Raw genomic sequence first — 23,818 nt, forward strand, 5'->3', positions numbered from 1 at the left:
TAAATTAATTTAGTTTATTAAACCAGCTTCTACTGCCAATACAAGAAAATGTATGTGCAAAATAAAAATGGATAAGTTTATAACTAAAATATATTCACAAAATATAACGGTCTTCTAAAAGCAACATTTGAATATTACAGCTTTTCAACCAAATTCTAAACAAAAATAATTAAAAATCAATTCAAATAGTTTAGAATAAGTGCTTTTTTAATTCCCACAAAAACCGAAACTACCATTTACATCAGTTGCAATAGCAATAAGTATTAGAAATCAATTTGCTATGACTCTTGAAAACACCAGCATAAAACAAAACTAAAAGAAAACTGAAAAACTGAGTGCACCTCTTAAAAGGAGATCTGTTTGTGACATGCCCACCTGCACACATACAAACAGCAGATACATTCAAAACAGTGCAAGATTTAATTCAGGACAGTATTTCAACAAATTCCAGTCCAGTTTTCACTACTTTTCAAGTACTTTTACAGGTTTATATATATAGTCACAAAAAGTAAATCACTCCTAATATGTAACCAGCCAATTCACAACACTCCACACTGACACAACAGTAACTGTGGAAATCATGAGGTATAACTAGCAGGGGAAAAAGAAAAATCTAGCATCCAAAGTGCATATGCTTTAATATAACTGCAATATATTTCTCCTTCTGTTAAAAAAAACCGGTTTCCTTTAAACTATACATCTAAAAGCAAATGTATCATTTTGTATTCTTTTCCTGAATTAAAAAAATATATACGTAATCTTCCTTTGTTTTTGGTAAGTTCAAATATGAATTGATAGTGGGGTAATTGGAGTCTTTAAAAAACTCTACAGAAGAGATGAATACAACATACTATATCTTCTTTAAGAAGTATGAGCTGAAACGTTAGGCATTCCTTGTGTTGTTTTTGAATATATTTAGGGAATGCTGTTCTTGTAAACAATGGTTTTGAAAAATAAATACTGAGACCAAATATATTATTAGAGGATCTCTATAAAAGGTCACCAAAACTACTGCTGTTTGGGAAATCGGAAAAACGTTTTTAGAATTTATCTTGCTATGAAAAAAAATGCTACCACTTTTCTTCCTTTTTCTTTTTTCTGATTATCACAACTAAACATCAGAAGATTCTCCCAAATAAATACTGATGTAAATGTTGATTTCGAGGGCAAACAACTCTCATAAGCATCTACTTCTCAGACACTTCACCATTTGTGGAAACTGAGGCAGCACTTGAATCGTCACTGGACTCCTGTGCCATGTTCTTTCTGGGAGAATTTACTGGAACCTGAGGTTGACTGATAGATGCAGGCTTAGCAGCATGTGGTGACTTTGTGGAGGGATTAGACGGAAGTCTATGATGATTTCTCTCTGAACCAGAAGTAGATGAGTGTCTTTTTCTTCCAAATTCCTCACTAATAGGGGGCTGCAAATTATGAAAGACATGAAAGACAACATGGCAACGATTATACGACCTTTCCTCCCTTAAAAATCTAAGGCTAGACTTTTCCAACAAAGAGGAAACGATAGGCACTTCAGTAGCTTGTATTAGTATAATATAACTTAACAGCAATTTAAGGTACTAAACTTAAATGTCTCCCCAACTAAATCAGCTTGCTAGTATTTTTCACTCTTTCATTCAATACGTTTATTAAGCTTCTCTTATGTTTTAGGGCTCGCTCGAACTACATAGTAGGGCATAAGCCTAAAGCTGGGTTCCTTGCCTCCAAGAAAACGTTTCAGAGAGGCTATTTTCTGTCTTGAACAACTTCTGCCAACCGCCAAGCATTTATAACCCTAGAACCTTCCTCAGCCCTAACCTCCTATGCTAGCCTTGCTTAACCAGTAATGTTTAACAAACAGACAAATGAAAGCAGCAGGAGGAAAAAGAGGTATCAAGTCAAATAACCTTTAGCAAGTCTGAAGTTTTATCTTGGATTTCTAGAGTAAAGAGACTGGAGAGCATTGCCAATGGTATTGAACGCAAGCACTTTCGATCACAAGTGCCCCTAAAACTCCCCCCGCCCCGCCCGCCCCGCCCCAGGCTGCAGGCGCAGAGAAGGCAGGCCGCGGAAAGGCACCCTGCCTTCACAAACGGGCGGCCTTTTGAGCCCTCCAGTTACAGAGACTGGAGAGCTAGACTGATATGCCACCGAACATTTTTATTTGAAGACAAATTAAAGTCATGATCTCCTTTGCCAAGAGTCCATTGTATTTAAAAGTGGGGGCCTGAACTCTTAGCTTCCACTCAGAAAGGGCAAAAGTCACCATTACAGTGTGACAGACCAGGGACATCTTTGTGACAGATCTGGCCAGACCAGTCTAGAAACACATTTCTTAATCCCATTAGCTCCATCCCCAGGGCACCTAATGTCTTTTAAGACACAAAACTTAAAGACAAGTCACAGCATTAAGTAGACAAGAACTTAGCCTTCCTTCCTTCCACCTCCCTTTTCTGCTTCTTGATTCTTCTCCATTTTTCTTCTTTTTCTCTACTTCGTCCTTTGTCTTTACCTCCTTAGGCTTATAGCATTCTTCTTATAACGCTTTCCTTTTCCTTTTCAAATCACATTGTTTAAAGCCTACTCTGCTGTCTCTACGTGTACACATAACATTGTGGCCTACTTTTAGTATGCAGGGAACCCTGAATTCATGGTATATTGGCACGTGTTACAAAAACTGTAAGATAAAAGGTGAAAATTTTTCAAGCTGCTAGTGAGAAATTAGCAACACATCCATATAAAAGTTTCTAAATCTATAATATGGTTAACTATAGGGGCATATCAAAATTGAAGTGAACTAACAATTATACTGTGGTTATATAAGATGTTAACAATTAGGAATTCTGGGTAAAAGAGTACATGGGAATACTCTGTACTGCTTTAAAGTCTGATTTCAAAACTAGGATGTTAAAATTTCAAAATGAAAAGTTAAAAAATGAAAATAGTAAAAGTTAAGAAAGTCACTGATAGCTCGAAATATAAGGGTAATGAAAAGAATACAGAGAAAAGGATTTAAAACTTACATCAACGCGGAAGTCTTCTAACCTCTTAAAGCTACAGAGGTATTCCTGAAGTTTTGGGTCAACTGATTGTGTCTTAGATTGAGAATATTTTAGATAAGCCCAAAACTTTTCTAATCCATACAGCTGACCTAATAACAAAGAATACACATGATAAGTTATACAAAATTTTCTTAAAAATGATTCATATCGAACATAATCCTACCAACAATGAACCATTTTATCTTCCAATATATACATTATATAGATCTTGAGAATAACATTTTAATGAGTAAAGGCAGCGAACATTTACCGAGCTTTTGCTATGTAACAGGTATTATTTAAGTGGTGTACTGTACATATAGTAAAGCATTTCTGTATATACTACTGATGAGTGAGCTGAAACTAACAAGGTTGCTTTGCAGCCCAGATCACAAAGCCACTAAGCAGTGGAAATGGGATTCGGACCTCGGCCAGGGCCTGGCCATTGCCCACGATGCCACCCCACCATTCCAAGCACACCTGATGTTACCCAGAATGGTCACTGGGAGGCCACTGGTAAGCCGCCTTGTGTGTCAAGAGAACAACGACAAAATGCAACTCCACAAAGCAGCAGTTAGTTTCCCCACCTCAGGCAATGTCTTCTTACTGCGTGTGAGGCCCCACCTTCATCAAGGCCACAGCAGCGGCCCGAAGGCCTTCGGTGGTCTGCCCTGAGGGGACAGCTGTCAGTTCCCTGTGTACTGCCTGCTCCCATTCACAACTAACAACTAGAATAAGCTACTGTTTTGTTTTGTTTTTTACCAGATTCGTAGTCTTTTTTGGTTTCTTCTTGGAAATCCTTAAAAATTTCTTGTCTGAATTTTTTTTCCAGTCCATAACTATAAAACCTGAACAGACATTCTAATCCATATCTGTGAAAAAGAAATAAAAAAGGTTCACAATAAAATTTTTGCTATGACGACACTAACGTCTCCTATTGGGCAGTGCTGATGCAAGCAAACACAGCAAACACAGAAGCCTTATGAGGGCGCGCACTGTAATCCCCGACTCCGTCAAGAACCCAAAAGCTTGGAGGGTATAATTCGCCATGGCCACAACACATTAATGGGCTAGGACTCAAAACCAGGTCTCATTGCAAAGCCTTCTGGCACTGAACCACTGTGCTACACTTCCTAAGAAACAGCTAAATCCAGTCTAGTCATTAACACTGAGGACACAGACCCAAAATTACAAAACGGTGTTAACAAGGCGTTAGAAACATACAGAGAAACAGAGAAGAGGAACTCCCAATCTAGACTTGGGTAGGAATGGGATCAGAAAAGTATTAGAAAGTCCTGAAGAACAAACGCATCATTTGCTTAGATAGCAAAATAGGCTGAACTAATCATAATAATACTGGGCTTTCAAACTTTTCTAAGTTCAACAGCAAGAAAATTATTTTAAGTTGTGACCAAGTCAATACAACACTCATATATATTATGTGTGTACATAAAAGCATGTAAGTTTTCAAACTATTCTTTAATTTGTATGCATGTATATGAATTGTAATTTAACCTTAGTATGTTCCGTGCTGTCTTACTATATTTCCCACCATATTTTCAAAACAAGTCAGAAGCACTAAACTGATTTCACAAACCACAGCGTGAATGAAAACACTGAGATCAGAAATGGTAAATTTTGCCTTATGCGTCAACTCTGGTAAACTAGCGAAGAGTAGCTATTAAAGTTGTGATAAGAAAGACTACAAACCTAAATTCAAGAACAGTATTTAAACTGGTGGGACTGATTAGAGATGCCAGCAATACACAGAGGAGAGGAAAACAGAGGTACACATGCCACGTATCTGTCATTCCTTCTCAAGATAAAGATTCTAGATGAAAATTAGGTGGGCTTTATTTTTACAAGCCAGTGTAATTTTTTTCAGAAAAATGAACTTGCAGATTTTTTTCCTCTTCAAGATCACAATATCTGACTAACAACAATATATTCTTATTTGAGATTTACAAGAGGAATCTATTTTTAGAACTGGGAGAAGGGTAAATTTAGAAAACAGACTGAGAGGAAAATGATCTTTTTGCTTCCTTCCATTGCTTCTCCTTTCTCCCTTTACCCAGGAGTGAACAGTGTGCATGAGTCCCCTTCATGTTCCTTCTCACCGTGACCTGGTTCTCACTCACTCCTAGGGGCACTCTCAGAATTCTCCCTGAACACTTCTCAAAAAAGTGAGGTGTAAGCAGAACAAAAAGAACAACTTAGCAGAGCAGAGGGAGGAAGAGAACCAGCAGAGACAAGGGTCTGTCCAGACGTCTGGATGCTAGAGAGCTTGGTTCACTCGGAGAACATATGGTTCGGTACTGCGGCTGCCCGGAGGGCTAACAACAGGAAAAAATGAGATTCGACAGGTAAGGGAGGACATATGAGAGGCCTTCCTTTTTCTTGGCTCAAGCATGTGTTAATGTGGGGATGTATATGGAAACACTGAGTTGGCCAAAAAGTCTGTTAAGTTTTTTCTGTAAAATAAAAGACACAAGTTTTCATTTCCACCAATAACTTTATTGATTTAGATATTTTGAGTATGTCAGCTATCTCCTGCTATTGGCTTCTAGTGGGTTAGAGGTCAGGGGTGCTGCTAAACATCTCCCAATGCATAAGACAGACCCACAGCAGAGTTACTTGGTCAAAATGTCAACAGTTCCAAGAAACTTCACAAACCACTTTTGACATATTTGATCAGTCACAGCACCTTCTCCATAAACGGCATAATTTTTTTTTTTGCATTTCAGTTGTGTTTTCACCTTTCTTGAAATAATAAGTACACTGAAAATGTTGCATATCTTCTTCCATCTTCAATATTAAAATGGCTGCACAAAAATTCACCAATTTTGCCACTTTTTTTTTTAATGCACACTGATATGACAGTTGACACAACACAATCTAACACAATTGTTCTGAATGAAGTTAAAGACAACTGAGCACTACTAGAGCCATCGTATGGAAAAAATGTAGCAGACTTTTTGGCCAACCCCATACACAAGAAGTCTGTGATAATGGGGGCAAGAGAAAGAAAGCTCTCTCCTTCAAATTTCATTTGGCCTTTATGTGAGCCCCTAATATGGTCCCAAATGATCCCACCTCCTGGTATTCACACACTTGTACACTGCCCCCCCTACAATGTACTAGCGTGGGTCCATCCATCACACAATGTGGCAGAATGAGGGTATGTCACTTTAAAGTATAGACTATATGAGATACTGAGGCTTCGCTCTTGGAAGCTCTCCCTCTTTTGTAGCTCACCACCTCTGAGTGGAGTCAGTGCCAGCTGCCCTACACAGAGGCCTGTGTGGTGGGAACTGAAGGCTCCTGCTCACAGCCCTGTGCATGAGACTGAAAAGGATCCTCCTGCCTGAGTTGTCTTTAGGCGCTGCAGCCCCATCCAGCGCCTTGACTGCAAATTCATGAGAGAACGGAGCAAGAATGACTCAGCTGGGTGTTCCTGGAGGCTGGACCCGTAGACTAATAAGTGTGTGTTGTTTTAAGCTGCTGAGTTAGGGGGTAATTTGGTTATGCAACAATAGAAAATTAGTACAGCGCCCCCCCGCCCCCCCTCCAATTATGCAGTACTACTTTCATAGTTCAAAACTGGGCTACTTTTCATTAGTTTTTATTTTTTAAAAACTCTCCAAGTGTGAACACACAAAAAAAATTTGACCTGTAATTTTCTTTTGCATCTTCCCAAGCAAGTTGTTTGAATTCCTCGTACATTTTTTTATTGAAGTGGTCTCTGAGGAAAAAAGACCAGAAACGAAAGAGAGTATTCATTTCTTGGGACTGGCCAACTCCCAAGCGCTTCCTCTCTGGAAAGGTTAAAATAAAACATTTTTAAATTAAAGATACTTAAACTCAAAACAGCAGACATTTTACGTAACTTAAAACAAAGAAAGATGAAGCATATTAATCCTCAAAATGTATTTGGGTTTCTTCTAAACAAAGGAGAAATATTAACCCATTTTCTGACTCACTGCTCAAATTTAAGCATTTGTCAATAGTAACAAGAATATAGTAAACTTTATTCTTAATGTGTCTAAGCTACATGATACATAAGAATATATGTTAACACATTTAAATACCTAAGTAATAAGTGTAACAAATAAAAGAATATCTTAACCTGGTATTAAATGTCACAATTTGAATTTTTTAGAATTATATTGTAATTTAAAACACAGCTATATAAAGGCAAGCATCTTACCACTCAGGCACCTTCGACGATACTTGTGGTACACTTGCTGGGTAAAGCCATTTTCCTTCAGGAGCTCATGGGAAGGGTGCTGGAACTTGGGGAACGAATGAGGGGTACATCCATAACCTCCTACCAGTTGTGCACCTTCTGAAGGCGAAGCATTTGAACTGCTGTTTGAGGAGGAGGAAAAAGCCTTCAAACTAAAGTATCAACAACCAAGTACTTAAACCAATCTGCACTATTTATTCATTAGTGAAAATATAAGCCATAGAAAAGTCACTAGTCCTTGAAACTCTCCTAAACTAATGTAATGACATACAGATCTACACAGGAATTACTATTTATGTTCATCTTAATAAACAATTCCACCAAATACAGGACTTTTCACGTAGCAGGAGTTCAAAAAATTTTGTCGAAGGATGAATAAATAGTTTAACCTACCTATAGTACACTTAATCTCCCAAATGCAGGAAAAAAACCTTTTTCCTGCATGGCTAATTAACATTTTACATGTAAATTTCCAAGGCTAATATTACTTTTCTAACCAAGCAAAACCAGTTGAAATTTAGGAGGCTCTTGGAAAAGGATAAACATGCTTTGAAATGGCTCTAAAAGGATTAGAAACCATGTAAACCAAACAAACCAGGGAAAGATTAAAGCTTTAGAAGAAGTTCTATATGCAACACCGTTTGTTCACACAACAGTACGTAAGTGCCTTCGCATGGGGAAGGTAGTTTCGTTAGCCTGGTCATTGACTGAGTACCACCTATGCCAGGCACTGAGGTTCTGCCATCCATGAATTTACTGTCTGAAGAAGACATATACAAAAACTTATGTAATGCCCGTAAAAAACACTGAGTGCCTAGGGCACTAGTGGTTGCCATTAAATAATTTCACTACCATGACAGAACCATTACTGACACACACCACAAACGGCCAGAAAAAAAGACCTTTTACAAGGAGGGGCAGTGAGAGGTAAGAGAAAGGAGAGAGGAAGAATTCCTGCTGCACAACAGAGGGCAATGTGGGGTACAGACAGTACCCCAGACTGCTGAGAAATGTGGGATACAGACAGGCTCAGGAGCCCCACTCCTGTGAGGAAGTCAGTCAGAGATTAGGGGGAAAACTGCAGAGGACACAGGTATCAGCAGAATTCCTTTGATGGGCTTATCAGCACACTGGACATGGCAGAACTGAGGAAAGAATCAGTAAACTGGACTATAGATCAATCAAATTTATCAGAAAAAGACTAGAAAAAACATCAGATCATCCAAAAGCATTTACTTTTCCTTCTTTGGTTTCTTTTTTAGTATTTTCATTGTTCTATTATTTGCTAACAAATTCATGTTTAAGTATTTATAAATACCTAATTAGTAACTATTTTCATCAAACTCAAAATCAAGAACAAAGTAATGTTTGAAAGTGTAGTACCTGACAGAGGATGCTCTGGGCCCGTGATCTCTGGAATCCATCACCCAACCGACATGACACTCCAGAGGGGGATTTGTACTATGTCTTGTTTTTCTCTTTCTTGGACTCTAAAGAAAAGTCAAACATTGCAATTACTTCCAGGGGTGCGAACTTCACAAGTAAATTAAAACCCTCTGACTGTAAACCAACTCCAACATTTTCCTACTGTGGATGACACATTATGAAATCATATGAAGTCACAAAACTCAAACCTATCACATACAAGTTACAAAACTTAAACAAGGCCCTTGACCAGGTTTCAACCCAAGGATTAAAGAAAATACAACTTAGTATAATTCTTCATTACACCTTCTGATGATCTTTAAATTATGCTATCTAACTGTAAAGAAGTTATTCCTTAATCTGAGAAAACATCACTACGGTAAAAATATCCTTTTTTAACAAATTTTCACAATCTAAAATATATGTCTTTGAATATAAGAGAAACTAGAAAGCCTCATTTTGTAATGTTAAAGGATACAAAGTCCAGACCCTATATTCCTGGTTGTTTTATGTACCTTTACATCAACGGCTTTTGGTTCTTTAACAACAGGATAAAATCGTGGTGTTCTGTTTGGATCTTGTAACCTGGGCGTCCGAGGTACTTTGGATGTCCTCGTGGGGTACATTCCAGGAGACTCTGGGACTGCTGTTGGCAGTGAGCAGGCCACTGCTGCTGCAGATACTTCTGAAACAACAAAGAGCTTCTGAGCTAATTAATCGGTCAAATCTGAAAAAGTAAAAAATTATTAAAAGTATTTAGATTCTAGGACAAAGTATTCTACTTTGAGAAAAAGAATATTCTTAAATTCTCTACTCTCAAAGGATTTCGTCATTAGAAACATTTTAAATATATTAAAAATAAAAAGACACTTGTCTACACAATTCCTAGCTTTTTTAAATTTTAATTTTGTTGTCTCTGACATTTTTCATTAAGAGAAAAATAGCCTGGAGCCCACTGCCTAACCTTCCCTAATCACATTTTACTTTCCCTCCTCACAGATAAGATATATTTAAATGTCTTAAATTGGACATTTTTATCTATTATTATACATGTAATAACATTCTGCATAATTAACTTTATATAAGAGACATCCTTTTGAAAGCTTTTCAGTCAATATTTGTTAGTCACTTAAATATTTAAGTTCTATTTGAATAGCTTTGGTTTATTCATATTACTGTAGAATATTATGGTACTATACAAATATATTAAAATATATCTATTCTCCTGAAGATCCACATTTATGTTCTTTCCAAATTTTTTTTACAACAAAAAATTCTACTATAAAGATTGTTAAAAAAAAAGGCCCTGGCTGGAATAGCTCAGTGGATTGAGCGCGGGCTGTGAACCAAAGTGTCACAGGTTTGATTCCCAGCCAGGGTACATGCCTGGGTTGCAGGCCACGGCCCCCAGCAACTGCACATTGATGTTTCTCTCTCTCTCTTTCTCCCTCCCTTCCCTCTCTAGAAATAAATAATAAATAATATCTTAAAAAAAAAAAAAGAAAAAGATTGTTGAACATGTCTCCTGGCACAAGTGTGAGCATTTCTCTAGTGTTTATGTCCAAAGTGGAAATGCTGAGACAAATGTGAAAAGCATCTTCTGACTTACTGAATGCTGATTGCAAGCTGCTTTCTGTAGAGGCTTTACCAGTTTATAATCCCACCAGCGGCATGCCAAAGTCCCAGCAATTTCTCTTGGTCAAGACTGGGTTTTTATTCAGACTTCTAAGTACTCTTCCATCATGTGAGATTTAAATGATATTTGTATTTCCTTGGTTATTAGTGAAGCATATTTTCGTATGTATAGTCATCACTCAGGTTTCCCCTTTCATGAGCTTTCCATTCACATCCTTTGACTACTTTTCTATTGGGTTGATTCACTAATTAGTTTATGAAAATCCTACAGTAAGATACTAAGTAGGCAGGCACATGACTCAAGTAGGAGTGTCAAAAATGTAGGCTCCCTTTCTGTATGATTTTTCTTCAGACTCAACAACTTGTTTAGATGAACACAATAACCTTTTGTTCATTCATTCAACAAATACTGAGTGCCCACTATATGCCAAGCACTATTCTAGACACAAGTTTGTAAACTCCAAAGTGAACTTACCCTCTATTACCTCCTCTCCCTCTGTTGTCATCTCCCCATTTAATCCACTTTCCTCACTGTTACCAGAATGACCATTCTGAGAAGCAAATTAGGTCATTCTGAATTTCTACCTAAACTCTCTCAAGTGTTTCTCTTTTGCCTCTTGTCAAAGGCTAGCCTCTTTATCACGAAGTATAAGACTTTCCCAGTGTTGCTACTTCTGCATTTTATCCGTTTATTATTTATTAAATAGAAACTTATTTTCTACATATCATCCCATTAAATGCTAAGGCCAAGTCCAGAGCCTCCCTGAAAGCAAGGCCTGCAGTCTCAGATTAGTACACCAGTGCCTACAAAACCACCTGGGGAAAGTATGTCCCTCCCAAGTGACTGATCAGTTAGCTGAACTGTGTTAACGCTATTTTACCTTGTCCCCCCCAAAAAAAGATAAAAACATGCTCCTGTACTGAACTGTATGTAAAATCCAGTGCTTTTGTTAAAGCTCTAGGAGCAATAACAACTAGAAACAATAAGGTTACTAGCAACCTGACTGTAGTCTCTACATTCCATTTCCCACTGACTTGGTCTCTAAAGGAAGTAAGGTCTGGAACACAAAGTGTAACACAGGCCTAGGAAATCTTGAGCCAGACAGCAGCGGCGTTACTAAAGAAAATACTAGCTTAGGTCATGAGGATACAACAGAAAATGTTAGGGGACGCCCCCACCCAGTAAAATGAAGTGATCTGACCACTAAAAATCATGACCGAAATGAACTAAACACATCAAATAAATAAGCTCCATAAGTTCATAAGGGTACTTTAAACCTTAATCATATTTGTAGGTTGCTGAGGCACTCACTCATTATTCTGAAAACTGATAAACAGAATAAAAAGAAAGAAATTACTACTCTTTCTTTCCTGTAAAAATTGAGCATCAGGGTAACCACACAAAAAAATGATTAAAGACTATTCTGCAAAGAATTAAAGGTAAGAAATACAGAAGGAATGATACAAAAAGACTATTTTAAGTCCACAATTAATATCATTGATAGGTTCTTCAACTGTAATTGAAACAACATATAACAAAACCAATTTTAGCACAGGCTAATTGGTATGAACAAGAGTTAAGTTTCTATGGTATCTCATCAACATTATAACAAATTGATGTTGAATGAAATGACATTATTCAAGGACCTGCTTGCAACTTTAATGAAACAGAAGATGTAGGGAATATTCACAGTGACTGCCCACGATCATTTGGTAAAATGTTGAAGGGAAATTCAACACCAACAAAGCCATGATCCATGAAAGAAATAATTGATAAGCTGGACTTCATTAAAATTAAAAATGTCTGCTATGCAAGCAGCACTGCTAAGAGAATGAGAAGACAAGGCACAGATTGAGAGAAAATATTCGCAAGAGACACAGCTGATAAAGCACTGTTATCCAAAATAAACAAAGAATTCTTTAAACTCAAAAATAAAACAAACACCTCAAATTAAAAAATGGATCAAAGATCTGAACAGAAGATATAAAAATGGCAAATAAGTGATAAAAAGATGCTCCACATCGTATGTCGTCAGGGAAATGTAAATTAACACGAGATACCACCACACACCTATTAGAATGGCCAAAATCCAGAACGCTGATGACACAAATGCCAGAGAGGGTGTGGAGCAATAGGAATGAACTTTCATTCTTTGATGATGGGAATGCAAAACAGTACAGCCAGCATGGAACACAGTTTGGCGATTTCTTACGAAAGTAAAATACTCTCACTACACAATCTAGTAATTGCCCTCCTTCCTAGTTACCCAAAGGAGCTGAAAACTTACTTCCACACAAAACCTTGCACATGGACGTTTATAGCAGCCCTAGTAGTCATGACTGCCCAAGCCCGGAGGCAACCATCAGCAGGTCATAAATACACTGTGGCGTATCTAGACAATGGGATATTATGCAGTGCCAGAAAGAAATGAGTTATCAAGCCACGAAAAACCATGGAAGAACCTTAAATGCATATAACTAAGTGTAAGCATCCAATCTGAAAAGGCTGCATACTATGTGGTTTCAACTATTCACCATTCTGGAAATGGAAACTACAGGCAGTAAAAAGATCTGTGACTGCCAGTGATTTGGGGTGGGGGGAGGATGAACAGACAAAACAGGGTTTTTAGGGCAGTGAAACTATTCTGTATGATAGTATCACAGTAGATAGATGATTCTTGAGGGATGCAGGACTCCAAGAGTGAAACCAATGTAAACTACTGGCTTACAGTGACTTTTAGAGCAGTGAGAATACTATGTATGACACTGTAATAATGGGTACATGTCCACGTAAACTTGTTCAAAGCCACAGAATGTGCAATACCAAGAGAAAACACTAATGCAGACTGTGGACTTGGGGCAATTTTGACGAGTCCATGCAGGGTCGCTGATTGTGACGCTCATGTGGAAGGCTGCTAGGGGGAAACAACACCCATCCCCCGATGGGTGATGGCCAAGCAAGTTGGGAGCATAGAGTACGTGGGAAAACTCTGTGCCTGCATTTTAATTTTGCTGTGAGCCTAAAACTGATCTCAAAAAGAAAAGTCTTTAAAAAAAAAAAGTTGAAGGGAAACTCTATGATGAATGAATCAGGCTGATAACATCTGAACCTAACGATCAATCAAAACACCAGTAGGAGGGAGCCTAGAAGACATATGATGCAGTAGGAAATAAACATCAAATCCTAAGAAATAGTCTGGCCACCAGAAAAAGAAAAATCCTCAGTGTACTAAAGCCTCTATATCTAAATACCAGTTCATAAGAAACAGAGGAATAAAAAACATTAAATGATAGAAGGATATAATCAAGTAAATCATAAGCAATTCTATACAAATTAACCTGTTTCTCTGACAAATCATTGGAGAAAAATGAAAGAAGAGAAAAACAGAAAAACAAAAGAAGAGAAATGAATGTAGACTAAGAGAGACTTAACGGTCCTATCAATCAAATGTGACACGTGTACCTTGTCTGGTCCACATTCAAACAACCAATTTGGAGAAAACCTATTTCGTGTGATCATGGACAACCAAACATAAACTGGGTAGTAATGTTAAGAAATTAATGCTATTTTATGTGAAATAATGGTATCATGAAAATTTATATGAATAATTTGCAACATACATTGAATATTTGTAGAAGGAATGATATGTTTGAGATTCAATATGAAATACCAGAAACAGGTGGGGGACAAGGTACAGATGAGAAACGAGTATCAAACTATTAACCCTTGTTGAAATTAGGTGGGATAAGTACACAGGGGTTACACAGCTCTCCCTATTTTCATTTATATCTCAACATTTTCCTATTAAAAAGTGAGATTCCAGTTTTACATTTATTCTACATCAGGCTTAACTCAGTAAGAATTTACCCATCTATAAAGTACTTTTGTTATCTCAAAAGAAGTATTTTACAGCATATCATAAACAAATTTATAATACATTGACATATTATCAAAAAGTAGTTAAGAGAATAACAAGTATAAAATATTTACAGTAGATTGAGAAAGAAGAACATATTAAAGTTGTTTCTTCAACCGGGTACAAGCCTCACATGACATATGAATATCATCTAGATATGATAGCTTCTTTTAAATCAAAATCATGGGATATCTCTTGTATATGAATGTTCAAAAGCAACATTTTTCATGATAGCCAAAACTGGATAAACCCAAATATTCATCAACTGAATAAACAAACTGTGTCATGTCCATGCTACAGGATATTACTTGGAATAAAAAGGAGCAAAGTACTGACATAAGCCACAACATGGATTAACCTCCAAAATATATTTACTGAAAGAAGCCAGATACATTATTACATTTATATAAAACTTCTAGGAAGTACAAAAACATACAGACAGAACACAGACCACTGGTCACTTCAAATGAAGTTCAGTGTTGAGGCTGACTGAAAACGTTCGTCCTGTAAAGCAAATGGGCACTAGTTCAATTTCGGGTCAGGGCACATGTCTGGGTTGCAAGTTCAGTCCCTGGTCAGGGCACCTATAATAGGCAACCAATCAATGCTTCTCTCCCTCTCTTTCTCCCTCCCTTCCCCTCTATCTAAAAATAAAAATCTTTAAAAACATATCAGGAATATATCCACATATAAAGAAATTATAAACACTTCCGAATAACTGATGGGTAAAAGACAAAATACAAAATAAGTTAGAAAATATATGGAATTGAATGAAAATGAAAATATACCAAAATCTGTAAGATGCACCTAAAACAGTGCTTCAAATTTGTAGCATTAATTGCTTATAATAGAAAACAAGGTTTTCAAGTCAATTATCTATGCTTCCATCTTAAGAAACTAGAAAATGGGTAGCAAAATAAACCCAAACCAAGCAGAAAGTAGTACTAAAGATTAGAGCTGAAAATAACACAGCTGGGAAAAATATAGATCAATGAAAAGAAAATCTTCCTTTAAAAATATATATTAAATGCAAAAATCTGACCCTCAATATGATCAAGCCTTTGTATCAAAATAATACTTACAGAAAATTCAGGACCAGAAACAGGCTGAATGAACCCAGGACGATGCAATCAGTAAAATCCACAATGTGAAAAATTCTACAGGATAAACAATCCTGTTTCTTCAACAATAAATTGCAAGAAAAAATAACAGTATAAACCTACAGACTAAAAAAGCCATATCAACCTATTGCCATGTTTGGAACTTACATGGATACTAATTTTTTTTAAAACATAATGAATGAGGAAATTTGAAAACTAATTATTTGATATTGAGAAATTACTGTGTTACTGCCCTGGCTGCTGTGGCTCAGTGGATTGAGTGCTGGCCTGTGAACCAAAGAATCACCAGTTCGATTCCCAGTCAGGGCACATGCCTGGGTTGCGGGTCAAGTTCCCAGTTGGGGGCACAAGACAGGCAACCACACATTGATGTTTTTCTCCCTCTCTTTCTTCCTCCCATACAAAAATAATTAGGGATAAAAAATATGAATAATATGATTGGGAGTTTGCTTCAAAAGAATCAAGTGCAAGGTAAAGAGAAATGAGGGGCGTTGAGATGAAGCAAAATTGACTACAGTATAATAAAGTAGCTAATGGTTAGGTAATAAGTATATGGGGGTTTTCATATATAATTTCCTCTATTTTTATATAAGTTCGAAGTTTTCCAAATTAATTTTCTTTAACCTGACTTCAGAAAAGACTGTAGCAAAATCATACTTGCCTGAAAAAGGCAGATGAACTCTGTGATTATTTCAAATGTATTTACAGGTTCATACAAAGCTAACACGTTAAAACAAAAGAATAAGCCAGAGGTATATTTTTAAAAACCAGCAAGTCACTGAAAAATTCTCTTTATTTTGAGAAGAGAAACATTCCCGCAATCTCAAAATCAAGAAACACACATGAAGAACCAACTGACTCTGCCTACTTTTAAGTGAGCATTTGGGTTTGGGCTGGTGTTGTAACACATGGCTCCTATGTCACCTTTGTAAATACCTGCCCATTCACCAAGAGTAAGGTGGGAGCCCTGGACGGTGTGGCTTGGAGCATCGTCGAAGATGGCTGGAGCATCTTCCAAGATGATTGGAGCATTGTCCCATACACCAAAAGGTGAAGGGCCCAATCTCCAGTCAGGGCACGTGCGCAGGTTGTGGGTTTGACCCCCAGTCGGGGGATATACAGGAGGCAACCAATTGATGTTTTTCACATCAGTGTCTCTCTCCCTTTCCATTCCTCTCACTCTCTAAAATCAATAAACATATCCTTCTTCATAAAAAAAAAAAAAAAAAGAGTAAGGTGGGATTTAAACTCTGTCCATTTACTACAAGGCTGTCTCACCAATTTTACAATCTATATTTTTACAATTTTATGTTTTCAAGTTCACCAAAAAATAAATAAAAATTTGAATCTAAAATTCTAGCCTTTTAGCAGATACCTACAGGTTTTCAATAAATAAAGGAGCAAACTTTAAAACAGTTTAGAACTGCTTTAATAGTATTCAGACACTTACACAAAAGCATTTCTTTACATACCTTGCCTGGACTGCGAAGTTGCTACAGGAACTTCTTGGTTTGGCTCAAAAGGAAGTTCAGGTGTTAGGTTTTCAAACTGCTCTTTACTAATGAGATTTAGCTTCTTAAAGTTCTCAACTTCTTGCTGAAGTAGAATGGAGGAATCTAATTACTAAACTGGCTGACAGTGTAACCAACAGACAATAATTGATACCAACCTCAAAAAATGAGTTTTTAAAACAGGGATTAATTGCAACAGAGTAAAAAGATGTTCTAATAAAGAATCTAGCATTTCACTTAATCACAGTATTCAGAGTCTAAAGAGGCATAGAGAATCCTGAAATATTATATTTAAAATACATTATAAGAGCATACATTCTAATCATTAATTATTTGCTGAGCATTTACACACTAGACCACTAGGTTATTATAAAGGTTACTAAGTAGTCCAATACATGTTCCCTACCCATAAAGAATTTACAAGCTAGAAAGAAGGAAACATAGTACATATAAAAGATAATATTAGGTAGTACATGAAAAGTGATTAACATTTGGTATAAGAATTAAGATCAGGGAAGTATCACAGAGGAGATGGGACCAAGGCAGCTCTTGAAGAGTGAGAATTTAGAGAAAAAAGAATTGTAAATTAGGCAATGTGAGCAAAGATGAGAAGCTTGGAGTAAGCAATCATTTATTAGAAAGTAATCCAATGAAAGAAATTTGTGAAGAACCAGCGGCAAAAAGGCCTGATAAGTTGGAGAAAGCTACCAGATGTTTAATACCAGGCGAAGAAGTTTTCACTTTATTTTCTACCTATTTATTTTCAGGGAAACATGTAATAAAAGGTAAATCTAGACGGCCCTGGAGGTTCACTTCCAAACCCTTTATGAGGTTAGCAGCAAAGAGGCTCAGTAGGTCTGAGCTGCCAGCTCCCAGCAAGAATCCCTGCCCCTGGGGCTCTGGAAGCCTCCCCCTTCTATTGTTCCGTGGCCTCTCAGCTGCCCTCTGCCCTGGCCTCCATATACGTACAGCATCGGGGAGGTGGAGGCCATTCTCTACTGGAAGGACACATGGCCATGCTGTGTGAAGACCATCCACGTCTGGCCTAAGCTGCGGAATGAAAAAAAGAGGGACTGCTTGCACTCTACTATTGCTTGTACTTTCCCCCACTTCCACCCCAAAACCCTATGTCCCATCTACACCACTCAGTGCTAATGGATCTCTAATCCTTTGCAGAGCAACATCCAGAGGGGTTAAGCAAGTTAAAAAAAAAAAAAATAGAAGTAGTTTTCAGATGAACCAAATTAAATATCATCATTACAAAACAGTTGTAGTACTTTGCTCTTAAGAGTTAACTGAATGATCTTTTCCTTCTGTCTCTGAACATGAATTGTTACTTGAGCTGTCACACCTTTTACTAGATCCTAATCACGTTTAAACTAGAAGCTATCTTCTTTTCATGAAAATGCCTTAAATGATTACTTCAGTTCTTACCCATTTATTGGAGACTTTTGGGAAACTGCTTTCCCAAAAGTCTCCAATAAGCTCTTCAAGCTAATTCAGAATCATTACTCCTCACTGTTCCTTAATCTAGCTCCAGAGCTTGCTATTAGTAACTGTCACTTCAATAAACACATTTTATGTTTATCCTATGCCAGAGATAAATGACATAGTTTTTACCCTGATGGAAACACAGTAGGTTTCTGTTTGTTTGCAACTTTTAAAACTAATTCACCAAGATATAACATACATATATCCATATACACGCACACACTAGAGAAGTGTATAAACCATAAGTATACGTCTCGAGTAGTAGTTGGAAGTGAACAGACCTGTGTAACCACCATTCAGGTGAAGACATCACTAGCACCTGGAAGTACACTTCATGTCCCTTCCCATCACGACCCTCCCGCTCTCCCTCAAGATAAGCAATGTGTTACCTTCAACACTATGGATTCATTTTGCCTATTTTTCAAATTTATGAAAATGGAATCATGCTGCATGGCTTCTTTTATGTAAAACTATCTTTATGAGATTCACTCCCAGGGGTGTCACAGCCTGCTAGCCACATGCGGCCCAGGATGGCTTATGAATACAGCCCAACACAAAATCGTAAATTTACTTAAAACATTGTGAGATTTTTTTGTTTGTTTGTTTCTGTTGGTGTTTGTGCGTTTAGTGTGTGGCCCAAGACAACTCTTCTTCCAGTGTGGTCCAACGATGACAAAAGGCTGGACACCCCTGAGCAGTTTATAGTTCTACAGAATAGTTAAGAAACTTGGCTTAAATACACATTAAGTGCACCCAACATCTGCAGAATGCACATTGGCCCCTACACCATACACAAAAAAATAAATTTGAAGGGTATTGTAGTTCTAAATGTGAAAGTCAAAATAAATTTCTAGAAGATACTACCTCCATGATATTTAAGTAGGGAAGGCTTGCTAAACAAGAAAAACAGAATAAAGGAAATGACTGATAAAAATGTACTACATTAAACAAGTTTTTTTCACCAGAAGACACAATATGAGATTTAAAAGGTGAGTTATACGGTGGATGCTCTTACAAATCAGTTAAGAGAAAGAAACTCTATAAAAATGAGCAACAGAATTGAATAATCACCTCACAAGAGAAGCTATCCAAACAAAATATATTAAAGGTTTTCAGTATTATTATTTGCAGAGAGATGCAAATTAAAACCACAATGAGATAACACATCTACCAGAGTGGCTACATATTTAAAATTCTGGATTTTCTGAGATAATTATAGGTTCACAGGAAGCTGGAGAAACAGTACAAAGAGGGCCAGTACACCTTCCACCCAGTTCCCTCCGAAGGCTGTATCTTATCTAACTACAGTACAAAATTAAAAGTTAAACTGACATCACAAATGCATCTCTATAGTTCTACGTTACTTTATCACACATGTAGATTTGTATAAATTATACCTTTATCAGGATATGATTAAGTACATCTGTACTGCGCTATAAAAACTACAGAGATTACAGTGTAATAGCTAATTGTAATAATAATTTTGAAGGAGATAGTTTTAGAAACTAATTTGTTTATTATTTGACTTATTAAATAGCTTTAATATTGAATTCTTGGTCACTGTTCAACCCACTGTCTTTGAAACACAAGATTCTCATCAGCCACTGTCCTTAGAAATAATCACAAGGCCCTAGCATTTATTTGATTGCTAGCTCACAGCGCCAGAGGCTACTTTCTGCCCTCACTGCTCTTTTCTCCATTTTTCCCTTTCAAAAAATCAAGCCAACTGGCTACCTTCTTTAGCTGCACTATGTATTTCCTGTTTTGATTTTGTACATTTCCAAATACTTCCTGAAAACCAAGACAATGTTCTGGCATGTATCAAAGGGTAGAGATTTTAATAGAAGTTATCAAGGGGGAAATTTTTTCAATAATTGTCCTAGCAGTGGTGAAAAGGAAGAAAATCTCTGCCATAGAAACTAAGCAAAAAAAGAGAGAGAGAGAGAGAGAATCCTAGGAAAAAGGCAAGAAAGGAGGACTCAGTTGTTTAGGGTTAGCACATACCTTACACCAAATAAAAAAAGAGGTTCCTAGTCCCAGCTCAACAGACAGGGGAAACATAAAGGACCTTGGACCTGCAAACTCCATGACAGCAGGGACTTTTTATTTTCCTCAACACTGTACACAAGCGCCTAACACTGCTCGGCACTTCACAGGCACCCAAATATCTGCAAAGTAAATGAATGGATTGAATGAACACGACAGAAACTAAAGGCAAGAACAATGTCTTCCAATGGAAGTTATTTTTGTGTCATTTTTTTTTTTTTTGGTTGGGAGTATTTAGAAAAATAGTGGGTTCTAGATTCAATGTTTTGCTATATATAATACATAATATCCATTACTCAGGGTCTAGTTCAAGCCCAACTCCTCTTTATAATGCCTCTCTTGATTATGCCAACTTGCAACTCTCAAAATTCTTCAACCAGCTACTTTAAAGTACTATATTTTGCCATGTATAATGTATAATTTTTTGCTCAGATTTTTTAGGGAAAATAAGGAGTACATTATACATGGATAGTCCTAATTCCACATCTATATAAATGTTTTTAGTTCTTTTTAAGAAGATTTTATTTATTTTAAGAGAGAGGGGAAGGGAGGGGGTAAGAAGCACAGAAACATTGATGTGCCAGAAATACATCGAATGGTTGCCTCTCACATGCCCCCAACCCAGGCATGTACCCTAAGAATCGAACCGGCAAACTTTTGGTTCACAGACTGGCACTCAATTCACTGAGCCACACTGGCCAGGGCTTTAATTTTTTTATTTTTGCATGTGCATTAGAAGTGTAACTCTAGAAAGCAATAATTATACCTGTATGCAAAATACCCTGGAATACGATAATCAATTTTGTTCCTAAATATAAATAAAAAATCAAATTAAAAAATTAAAATGAAAGATTTTTCCTGAAAATTTGGACCAAAAACATGGATGCACATTATACATGACAAAACACGGTCATTTTGTTTTATTGTAAAACATATAAAACATGTCTACGGTACACAAATTAATACAGCGCACACTACTCGTCACCTTCATCTAGATTAACAGAATACTGCAAATGCCTTAGAAGCTCCTTGTTTGCACCTGTCTGGTGACATTCTCCTCCTTCTCTCCAGAGCTACCATTATACTGGCTTCAGTGAATATTATTTCCTGTTACTCATAAAATGAAAAAGTCTCACTATATTAAAACTTTGTGAATGGTGCAACGGGAACTCACATGCCACTGTTAGTGGTAAATTAAATTGTGTATCTACATACATATACATGTAGAAATTGAACTGATGTTTCCTAGGATGCATAAATGATCAAATTCAATAAATAATATTAACCTGTTTTAAAAGATTATTGTATCCATTTAAGCAGTGGAATCTGTGGAGCATAGCACTGTGGACTCCTTGGCCGAAGGCTGAACCATATACCTGGGGGGACAAGACCCCCTGAGACATACCCAAAAGTGGCTGCTATGGGGCTGAGCTGAAGAAACACACTAAAAGTCCAACAGGTTTGCAAGATGGAGCACATAGACCCAGAATAGAATAGAAGCCCCTTGTTAACCAATCACTGATACCCAGATAGGATTTGAAAATTAGGCCATGCTATAGAATAAGGCCCTCCAGTAAGACACACTCCAGATTCCCTAGCAGAGCCTAACACAAAACCTGACAAGATGTTGAGAGGGACAGAGTCTTTTAGTTTCCAAAAGTCTTTACAACGCTATGAGGTAGAGAGGACAAAAATGATCCCCATCTGAAATTCAGAGAAGTTACTTTTTTGGTTCAGAATTGCACTTCGTGGAGATTGTACATGGGCTGACTCGTGGTCAGGAATAGACCCCAGCTTTGCCAAAAGGGTTCTCAATTTGGTGTTCCTCTCTGGTGGGGTGAGGGGAAATTTAGGGTACTCTCCTCTTGCCAAGTCAGTTGGATGTCACTGTCTCTGTCCGCCAGGTGATGATGTAGCACCTCCTGGTGAATCTGTACCTCATTTTCAGCTGTGTACCAAAGACTTCACACAAGTTCCTCTCACCATCTGCATCAAACACAGACAAGGGCCTGCCTGCATTTGTAAGGGGGATGCAGCAGGAGGCAGCGGCATGGTCAGCAAAGTGAGAGTGGATGAGAGTCCTCAGGTCTTCCTAGGCTCAAGGGCTCCACAAACTCCAAAACGCTGTCCAGGTCAAGGCAAAAGAGAGAGAGAGAGAACCTGGAGATGTTCTCTCATACAATACACATCCAGTCAATCCAAGATCTGACACTGAAACCATAGGCGGTAACTTCATATAATGCTGCAAGAAGTACTGGACAAAAGCTGCAATACTGCACAAGAGCAGATGCTATGAGCCTGAAGATGAGATGAACTGCCTGGCCAATGTAATTCAAAAGAATCCAAGTTGAAGCATGTTTTTCCTGAAATGCTGGGGGCGAACAGCCTGAGCACATTTGGGTTTCCATATAAGCAACTTGGCCAGAGAATATAACTAAGAAACTGGTTGTAATGGTTCCTCCCCCGTGTTCTGCAGATTCATACTAAAATTTCTACTTATAGAGAGGTATCAGGAGAGAAAGGCTAGGCAATTCCTGAGCCTCACAAGCCCAGAGGCAAGCCTGCAATGAGTGACAATATGAGTGGCCCAGCATCTCTGGGATGGAAAAGTGTTATCTGTATATCCTATTAATAAAGCCTTCAACACTGTACAGGTTCACAACATCCCCCCAAGGAGACCACTGGCCAGAATGACAAATAACTGGATGCGCAATAAACAAAGACAGGCTGGGCCTACCCTGACTTTAGCCCAAGGAGCAACAACCCTGTAGAGCTCCTAGAAGTGAGTAAGTCAGCTTCAACACGCTGCGTCTTGTCCCACACATCCCCATCCGTGCTACACTGTTTTTAGTGCTGTTATGACATGTGCCATACAGGAGAATGTATTAAACAAACATGGGTAACAACGATTAGAAACACAACACTGTTAACCCCTGTGCTATTAGAACCCCTGTGTCCTACTGCCTCCCCACAAAAACAACCCTAAATCTGACTTGTGATAATTAGTCCTGGTTTTTCTTTGTATTACCTTCTGTATATGCACACAGTTCCGAAAAACACAGTTTGATTTGACCTGTTAAGCTTTATGGAATCATACTCTGTATGTAACCTTATTTAACTTCTTGCGCTCTGCATTCTTTTCTGGATTCATCAGTGAAGATGTGTATAGCTGTCATTCATTTTCACTAGTATATGGCATCCCATTGTTTACTCTACCACAGCATATCCAGCCAATTGCTGAAGGGCATTTTGGTTATTTCCAATTTGTGAATTAATGAACAATTCTGTTATACTGTTATATATATTTTTAAAAATTTTTATTATTTCTTAAAGTCTTTTTATTGTTGTTCAATGTTGTATTTCTGATGAACACGTTTAAGATCCT

General features: G+C 37.5%; 1 protein-coding gene across 5 annotated transcripts in view; it reads right to left on the minus strand.

Moving 5' to 3' along the window:
• The window catches only part of LARP1B (La ribonucleoprotein 1B), a 68,623-nt gene continuing 44,805 nt past the window's right edge, over positions 1-23,818 (minus strand). Inside the window, exons 12-20 of one of the 5 annotated variants that reach the window (XM_045830982.1) lie at positions 17,866-17,946; positions 16,858-16,981; positions 9,228-9,394; positions 8,671-8,777; positions 7,249-7,409; positions 6,712-6,856; positions 3,804-3,913; positions 3,024-3,151; positions 1-1,424 (exon numbers count right to left, since the gene is read on the minus strand). In XM_045830982.1, coding sequence (XP_045686938.1) covers positions 1,188-1,424; positions 3,024-3,151; positions 3,804-3,913; positions 6,712-6,856; positions 7,249-7,409; positions 8,671-8,777; positions 9,228-9,394; positions 16,858-16,981; positions 17,866-17,946 — 1,260 coding nt within the window. In that variant the 3' untranslated portion in view covers positions 1-1,187. Of the gene's footprint in view, positions 1,425-3,023; positions 3,152-3,803; positions 3,914-6,711; positions 6,857-7,248; positions 7,410-8,670; positions 8,778-9,227; positions 9,398-16,857; positions 16,982-17,865; positions 17,947-20,443; positions 20,556-23,818 lie in introns of those variants that run through there. The other 4 variants (XM_045830981.1, XM_045830983.1, XR_006784804.1 and 1 more) reach the window with 4 other exon arrangements.

Source organism: Phyllostomus hastatus, unplaced genomic scaffold, assembly GCF_019186645.2.
Source record: "Phyllostomus hastatus isolate PE091 unplaced genomic scaffold, TTU_PhHast_1.1 phas_contig_159, whole genome shotgun sequence".
NCBI classification, from domain to species: Eukaryota; Metazoa; Chordata; class Mammalia; order Chiroptera; family Phyllostomidae; genus Phyllostomus; species Phyllostomus hastatus.